General features: G+C 31.3%; 1 protein-coding gene across 1 annotated transcript; it reads right to left on the bottom strand.

The window, feature by feature from the left end:
• Nucleotides 1-755: 755 nt before the first annotated feature.
• On the bottom strand, nt 756-9563 carry LOC148619044 (thymidine kinase, cytosolic-like). Its single transcript, XM_088578558.1, has 7 exons — nt 9405-9563; nt 8044-8075; nt 5543-5656; nt 4715-4808; nt 3705-3794; nt 2525-2644; nt 756-2063 (listed from the first exon to the last, which is right to left on the bottom strand). The coding sequence occupies exons 1-7, from the start codon at nt 9468-9470 to the stop codon at nt 1893-1895; spliced, it is 687 nt and encodes a 228-aa protein (XP_088434684.1). The 5' UTR covers nt 9471-9563; the 3' UTR covers nt 756-1892.
• Nucleotides 9564-9677: the final 114 nt, after the last annotated feature.

Genomic DNA, 9677 nt, shown 5'->3' with positions numbered 1-9677 from the left:
AGCTTTTGTGCGAGTCAAATTGCTTGTTGTTGTCATTGTCCATAACATTATAAGACGTGTCTGACCTTTATTTGTTTACAAATAAAAACGTTTTCTGTCCTGTTGGAGGAACAAATCTTTTTTTGGTGGCATGGTAAACAAGTAGGAGCTGATCATGTAAAAGACCGAAAGACAAATGAGCAAAGTCGTGGACCAGATTTCTTAACATTTATTTTAATATTTCTCATAATTATTTCCATAATTTATCGACTTTCTGCTTTGAAACTTTGAATAAATCTCACATAACTTAGAAATGAAGCACATTTGCAATTAGGTCAGGAGACGTCCATAGTGAAGTCCCATTGTTTTTCAGTCTCGAGAGGATTTCTCTAGATTTTACCTAAAAAGATAAGGACCAGACAAGGGGTGACAAACTAGCCATTTGAATTGGTTTGCAATCGTTAATTTACTTTTTTCGAAAAAAAAAAAAAAAGGTAATGGTGAAGGGAAAGTTTGATGACATTGTCAGATTTGCAAATTTTGAGATTGATGTCATATCGCAGCTACAAATAGTGGTGCACTAGTACTGAGTTTGAAAAGGACTATTTTTGGTTACAATGCACAAATTGTTCATAGATTTCACAATTGCTCCATTTCACCAAATATTATGAACCAAAAGCAGACCTTAGTAACTACTGTATAATGTATAACTGAAAAATACTCTTGACACAAACCATACCTTAATCTTGAATAGTTGAATAATACTAAAAATCAAGTTCATAATGAAATAATTTAATTGGCACTAATAATACATGCATGTAAAAGTACAAGTAAGTTGTTGGGCAGTAAAATGATGATATATAGTGATGTTATATAACAATACATAAATGGACAATGTAAAATAGTCACATTAATATTCCAATTAAGATAAATGATTCAATGGTTAATATACAGGGCTAAAAGATTAATAAATATTTCAAGAAACAGTTTAAAAGATTTTAAAATGTAAATGTTAGTGGGACAATGTGTAGTGATAAATGATTACATGTTGGCTCTATAACCAATTTGTAGTAAAACTCATTACAAAAGTTGTTTGGTATAAAATCAGAAAAAAAAAAAGAATTCATTAACAAGATAAAATATAACAAGTCAATTAGGGTTCCATCCTGGTCAGCACTTTGCTAAATGCGCATTTAGTAAACTGAAATTCACAAAATGAAATCTATATAAAGATCAAAGAAACAATTCTTTTTTTTTCAGTTCTGCATTGTGAAATTTTCTGACTTTTAGATTACATACAAAATTTCAAATTTTACAAAGATGAGACTGAATTCAGTAACTCATATTTCAGGTTTTATAATAACAAATAAGGTTAAAACCCTGACGAATATTTGGTCTCCATTGGTAGTTAAGTACTGAATGAAAAATTTACTGATCAATAAAACGCAGTTGGCTTTGAAACAGTAACAAATGTATACCTCACAATAAAATACAGCTGACATAACCTACAATTCATGAGTTAAAAGCTACATACATTACTAATAACATGCCGTTCTTAGGTTATGAAAAAGTTCATATATATAATGTAGATATACATGAAACTAAAAATATTGTCCTGTCTTCAGGTATCGATTTAATACCCAAGCATGACAAGAAATTCTACTCAACCAACCAATCAGGTTACACTTAAACCAATTTTTTGCTCAAGATTTTGATTTCATTGATATTAAAATATACAACTTCATTTATTATCTAAGACACAGAGTCAATCTTAATGCATTTTAAGAAGTCAACAAAAGTAGATTAAGTGTTGTTCTAGTTCAAGAGGGCATAAAATTAGATGGTAGTTCATAATCTATCTTACACATCAACACAAATAAATAGTTCGGACAATTTTGATTTCAAACACCATATCATGAGCAACTTTTCACAGGAGAATTGAAAAGTTTTCTGTTAGCAACAGTCTTAGCTTCTTTCACAATATTGAATGTTGGTGTTTCTTGTTTTCTGGGTGACTTCAATGGTGACTTGAAGCAGGATCTACACACTGCCAGATATTTATCAGTTCCTCCAATCACTTCAACCTAAAAAATAATCATATACTTCATGTAAGAACTAGAGGTTACATGCTACCTTCATCAAATCTAAAATAGCTACTAGCTCTGCCTGTCTGGAATGTTCTGATTTTTCAGTAAGGTATAAGGAACACAGAAAGACCACAAAGTCATTGGCAAATAAGTCTTAACATACATCATAATCTCATAAATTAAGTTAAAATAAATTCAGCCCTGTATTACTTTGTTCAATTGGGTTATCAATAAGCAAAAAAGCAAAGATCTTTTTTTTTATAATCACAAAATTAATTTTTAAAGTGAGAAAAATAATCTGCACTAGAAATCGCAAAACTAAGATATTTCAGACACCTTCTGGTAAGATTTCAATGTTCTCTGCAGAACCTCATTGACAAACTTGAAATCTTACCTTTGGTTGTCTGAGATTTCTATTTCTTGCACTCTCAGAGGTGTTAGAATCTTAAAATACTTACTGCAGTCTCCTGCCCTTTTCTTTTAGTAAATGATCCCTCACTATTACAGCCCATACAAACAGCTGTTAACTTTACCACACTTTCTGCTAGGGGAACCAAATTAAGGATATTACCAAACCCCTGTAAAAAGATAAGTATTAAATATGCATGAGTAAAAAAGTGTCTTGAATATCACTTTACATGTATTATTTATTTGATATAAGAGTCAAGTTTGGGTCGAACCATAAGCTTTTACTTTCACTGTTCAATATTAAAGAACAGTGTTTCAATGCCTATCTGCCATGTTCTATGAAAATTTCTAAAGGCTCGGGAATGCTGTGCAGATGAAAATAATAAAGAAAGATTTTCTAAGTTCGAAGAACAATAACTCTTACAAATGTCATGAAAAAGTAAAAGCAATACACAGTAAATCAATGTGGTTTTGATCAGCAGCTCTACATCCTGAGTTTGACTACAAATTGGGAAATGTTTGTTTAGGGATAAAGACTTATTGTGGAATTAACTCAAGACAAAAAATACAACTGGATTAACAAGATCTGTAATTCAATGCCAAATAGTGATTAGCCCACACTTCTAAGTCATAAACAGGAAGTCATTATCTTCCAAAACTAAAATGAAATCAAATGACATGATATGGCAATAGGCATTACTACATATAAAGCTTGTGAACAATATCAAGTGGCTTGGTGTGGTGTGGCTGGCTGAGAAAAGTAGTGGCATCGAAAAACTTTCACAAAAAAAAAAAAAGAGTGACAGAAAGACCAAAAATAAAACAATATACCTCACTTTCTTTCGGAGCTGGCAAGGGTTCAAATTAGTGGTGGACCAAGGTCCGGAACCCTCAACTTCTGGCCTAGTCTAGGCCCTTTATTTTTTCAGTTACCTGGGTCAATGACCTTCCACCCTTTTAATTGACACTTTATTGAAAAATTTTGATTTTCATCTAGTGGACCATTGATTTGAAGCTTTGGAAAGTTAAGAACTTTCCATTCTTGATGTAAATTTGAACCCCTGCAGCTTGGCATACATATCTGCAGGTTACATTATGATAATCAGCACACAGAATAAATGGCTTTCAAATTTTTTCATATTAATTCCAATTAAAATGTTATTAGACGACTATTGTAAATTCTGAATATGTAGAAATAAAGTGATATTTTGGAAGCTTGTTAAAACAAACCTTTTTCTGAAATGTACCATCTAAAGCAGCTACTATAACAGTTTTTCCCATCTCAGCCATCTCATCACTAAAGCTAACCACATCAGGGAACTGAAAAGACACATACCATATGACTTTGAAAATTTCAATTTTCACTTGCCATTCCATTTCAAAAAAAACTTTGTTCAGTCATTTCTCCTACACCACTATTGCTGACAACATTGAATAATGCCATTATATTAATATACATATGTTGTATGATGAAAAAAAATATTTTGATACAAAATGTGCTGTTCCTTTTCCTTTCCTTTCTATAATCTTGGTTTTACACTTCAAAGTTATGGAAATTTCAACACTGTAATGTGGAGGAGAAGACTATCATGTACAGTTGTACTTAATCACCATCCACTTAGTTCTTGAAAACACAGTTTATATATACTATTCTAACAAAAACTTAAAATCAGAGACAATATTAATCCAACAAATAAAAAAAATTTAATCTAAAATGACAAATCTGAAGTTCATGTTAATATACAGTAAAATTTGAAAAATTTGATTTCCACTTTTTAATTAGGAAAAAAATGTCTTTAAATTTGAAAAACTTTGATGATAAGATATGATGTATTAACTTCAGGGACAAACTAATTTTTTTGCAGTTTACAAAGTATGTATCAACAACTGAAATTTCATTACTAACACATTTTTCAAATGTCAAAAAATTATTTCTACAAAAATGTCAATTTGACCAAGTCTGAAAATTGCACCTACAGAAACTACCAGTATAGGTCAATTAACTCAGCTACACTGAAAAGTAACCTTGGATGCAGATAAGAGAATTTCTTCTTGTAAAATTTTTGGAATTGTAGACATGAAGGAATCAAAGTAGTTCTATCCACCAGATGGCACTGAATATCTGGTTAGATATCATACAAAATAAAACTCTCTCAAGAATTTTGGCATGAAGCACCTCTGAGTTTTTTCTTCAGTGCAACAAGAAAGGCTGAGGAGTTGGTATATCAAATGGGACTTACAAATTGTCCTTCGTCAACACCAATAACATCGAAGTTTTCAGCAAGGGTTATTACATCATCAAGCTTATCAGCTGGGACTGCAGGTAAGGTTTGTCTAAAAAGGAACGAGAGAAGTTAATAAGTAATAAAACAAACACAAAAATAAGGTCTGTCCATTTCCAGGCTTGTAAAAAACCCAAGACGGTGGTGAACTATTGGTTAGGTGTATAACTGAACACAAACCATACTTAACTATTTTAATGATGCAGTGATCTGGGATTTTTTAAATTACACAAATTTGAAAATCAATACAATGTAGTAAAGCTTTAAACGAAATTTACTTATCCAACAATCAATGCCTGCTTTCCAAGTAATGTGAAAATTCTTTACAACATTTCCTTAAACGAAATTTCATTGCCCAAGGGGATGGGAAATCAGAATCCTAGAAATGTGTGGCATCTAAAATATCCCAATTAAAACCTAAAATTGTTTTCTTTGATAAGCCAATTACATCAGAAAAAGCGATTTTGGGATTGTGTTCTGTCATATGAATGACCCATTTTTTGTTGATATCAAATCAATCATTAATTGTAGTTGAGCCAATGACTGATCAATCCTAAAATTCACCACAAAATAAGGGTTCAATAAAGTCTCCATGTTCAGTATCATTGTATCTATTAAAATGCTTACAGATAATAGCAGTTTAACCATAGGATATTAGTATGTGTAAACTTTACTTAAACCTCTCCTTCTGCCATTTATGAAATATGTAGTCACAGCACATGTTAATGAATACTTTGTCTAATAGATTATTTTTTTTTAAACTAATTGAAACTACATCAAAACTACCTATCATGAGTAGCTATTCCCTCTTTGTCATATCTGTCATCCTTCGAGTATTTAATGACGAGACACTTGTAGCTTGCTATCTGGTATCGCTTCATTCTTCTCATCATCTCAGTTCTAAAATGTCAAATTTTGAAAGATGTTCATTCATCTAGAGGAATATATACATTAAAACCAGTGATTTTCTTTGTATTAAAGGAAAAGACCATTTTTGCATTAGGTTAGGCTCTTATGATAAGTCATACCCAGGTAAACAAAAATAAATAATCTTTAATGCAAAATGCGCTTTTATAAAATGCTCAAGGCTATGCAAAGTCCAAAATCCTTGAAATATAAGTGGAAAGCCATCTTGCGGAACTCTCCTATATGAAGGAAGATCATAGCCAGATTTTATTGTTTTTTACCGATAGCTTTTGATTGGCTCGTGACGTCACTAAGTCCATTTGGTACTGATACAAGTACTGCAAATAATATGAAAACAAAGAATATTCTGTAAATATTTCTATGATCATGTTTATCTAATCACCAAAACATGATGACTTGTCAAGCTTACACGAATGATAAAAGAGAAATGTTCTAAAAGTTTGTTTTTTTTTACCAGAAACAGGAACATTCTTCAGAAGTAGCCATCAGATTTTCCTTACAAATACTAGTCATCTGGCTGCAAATCCTGTTGTTCGTCATTGATGTCTGACATTTGCTTATACATGTTGTGCCTCAATCTCTTCTTCTATTTATTTTGGGTTGAAACTATAGGGGAAAAGTCCCAAATTGGTAATTTCTTCGGACATCGTAATTAATTACCTATTTACTTTCACTTTACAAACCGACTTTGTGACGTCACAGTTCAACCGGTCATGGTGGCGCCCATAGGTGCGGGAAATTCAAATTTCCTAATTATACATCTCGATTTATTAATTAAGAAAAGGAAATTAATTTGTTTCAATTTAATTTTCATGAATATTTAACAGATTAGTTTTGATATTTATGACTTGCACAATAACATGGTCTTCTCCTTTAAGTTACCTCTGAAATAAGACTAACTCCCAAATGAAATTTCAACTAAATTATTTACAAAATGGAAATCAATGGTGTTAAAATGAAGAATTTGTCTTATCTTTGTGCAAAATTTGACTGATAAACAGCTAAAGACTTGTCTTCCTTCTCGTTACTCCTCGTTAATCCTATTTACTTTAACTACATGTACATGGATGTACAAGTACATTAACACTTGGTGTAACGAAGATATCAATAGAAAATTAAAATAAAATTGCAGACCAGGATAAGTTTTCTAGGCTTTACATTGTAATTGACAACGCTACTCCTAAGCACTAACAAATATAGACTATTGTTTCTGAATGCACTAAGGATGGAGAAAGTTGTCAATAGTATCCAAAGCAGCTTGCTATCCTTGTGTTTTATTCAAGCTGTGTATTTTAATTATATGTAAGTAGTAGCCTTTGTAAAAATCATGTAAATTCTGTAATATGAGATACACTTCAAAAGAGGCTACACATTTTTATTTTTGTTATTATGTTGCTTTATAGGTCTATATGATGGAATGTATAATTATTCATTTCAGTCTACTGCTCTTAGGAGATAATTCACATTGAAAATCCAATATACTCGGCGTCACATAAATAACATACTGTTAAAATTTGAATAAAAATATTTTCTACGACTTTATTGACACCTACCGTCGTTTAAATTGTCTTAAATGACTTGCTCATTCGTTTAGCCAAACGGCTTCTCCCTAAACAAGTCGCTTATTAGCTTAAATCATGCGTAACAAATCCTTACGGGAAAATCCCATACTAAAATCCGCCATGTTGGTTTCTATGGGACGATTTGTTTACAAACGAAGTTCGTAAGTTACCGTCGAACTCCGGTGACAATCGTCTGCTTGATCAACTTCTCGGTATTGTACGTTGTTCATGTAAAATAAATCTGATAACCGAAATAACGCCGAAGTGCATTCTGGGTTCTTCGGTTTTTGGACAAACCATTTAAACGTAAACAACATCTCCTAGCAACCCGATCACTGTAAACATGACCGACTTTTTACAATGTAAATATTGGCACCTAGAATTAAAATCTGACCGGAATTTAACGATTCAATGTTTAGGGAGAAGCCGTTTGGTTAAACGAATGAGCAAGTCATTTAAGACAATTTAAACGACGGTAGGTGTCAATAGTCGTAGAAAATATTTTTATTCAAATTTTAACAGTATGTTATTTATGTGACGCCGACTATAGTTTTCATTATATTTTATTGTCATTTATGAAGTTATCTCCCTTAATTTTGAAATCTACAGTACATTCTATAATTTTTTATCTCCCAAGAAAAGCCACATGTTAATTTCTGTTTACTATGACATTTTAAACAAAATATCAGAATGCAAACATGCAGGCTTTCCAACCATAAATCACATTTTGCATGATTCTTATCTGGAGTGCTACTTAATTATTAATCATGTTCAAATTGTAGCTAGCACAATACTTACGTTTTACCAGAAAACATTGGTCCAAAGATTAACTGAAAATGAAAATAAATCTGATATTGAGATAATTTATTAAAATTAGGAAAAAATACAAGGATTTAAATTAAAACGTCTTATTTAAAACAAAGAACTTTTATCCAAAAGAAGGAACATCTTTAGCCTGATGGGATGTCTTAAAACAATCATATATCACTTCTACCCCTAAGAACTTGAAGTAAAGGACACTACTGACACTGAAGTGCAGCCTGTTAACACATTGGACACATACAAACTGTACATTTGGGTAGCAGGTTGATCCTTCCCCAGGTTTTAATAATTATAATGTATAAAATTATCAATTTTTTTTTATTTACAGACAATTTTATTTATAATTATGGTCACCACACTTTCAAGGTACAATGTAGGTATCTCAATTCTTAACTCAGAAAAGAAACTATACAGTATATTTATTCTGAGAAAAATACATGGTTTGCAGGCTATTTCATTTACACAAGTATATAATCACTAAAAAAGATTCAGAATGATACGGTTAATCAGAAAAAAGCATAGATTGGAATTTTTTATCTTCACAAGTGCCCTTCAAAGTTTACACTGAAAAAGAACATATAGAATAAAATAAGATAATTAATTTTCAATATTTAGAACATATAGAAAAAGATAAGATAAATTATTTTTGACATTTATTTTTAACATTTAATAGTATGAATTCATAATGCATCAAGTTTATGATAGGGGACAGATCAACATGTAATCACACATTTGATGCCATGTTGCACAGATTGAATATTAATATATATATTAAATATATAATTAATAATTAAGGAATGTTAAATTCTGAAAATTTTATGAGCTTGCACAGGGACTTAATATACTGGTTAGAGAGTAGATCTCGCCATTTTCAAGACAGAAGCAATTCTCGTCAATCTGCTTACCAAAATTTTATTCCTCAGTGAAAATCGTTGTTTTTCATAAATTCTGGACTTGAACTTGTTTCCCAGGAAAGGACCGAAAATTGGTTGGCGATAATTACTTTCCAGCGAGAACTACTCCTTGACCAGTACACATGCTGTCTAGTGATTTTCATGGTATGAAAATGCAGGAGGTATATTATGTTACAATTGACAGCCAACCTATGAAAGTGAGATTTAATTGCCTTTCTCACTTTGTAATTGAAAGTGCAATGTTAAGTCAAATGAAAATAACTCCAACAATGTCATTTCCTATAGTATTAATCTCATTGTATTCAATGCAACAGCCAACACCCCTTAAGCTGGGATCAATTAATACAATTGTATACAAGGATTGCTGGCAGACAAAGTTAATTGTTTCAATTTCTTTCAAAACTTTACGTTTATGCAAAATACCTGTATTTGTCCTTTTGATGTCTTGTTCATTCTTGGTGAATTGAAAATGCGAGCTGTGGATAACATTTTGAGGTCGATTCCAATAATTTTTCGTAAAGCGCAAAAATACCGCGAGTGTAACAAGCTTAAATTTGCCTCCAAAAATGACGTCACACAATTTAACCCTCTGAAAAAAAATATTTTAATCAGTAAGTATATACTCATCTATTATAAACATTTTTTTGCTAACCTCGTGCATTATTGTGATATCTTTTAGAAAATTGAAATAAAACA

The sequence above is a fragment of the Perna viridis genome, chromosome 4 (genome assembly GCF_037379345.1).
Source record: "Perna viridis isolate PV_CMFRI_1.1 ecotype Kerala chromosome 4, ASM3737934v1, whole genome shotgun sequence".
Classification (NCBI taxonomy): Eukaryota; Metazoa; Mollusca; class Bivalvia; order Mytilida; family Mytilidae; genus Perna; species Perna viridis.
Note: the sequence above shows the minus strand (reverse complement) of the source record. Positions and strands in the feature narration are given on the sequence as shown.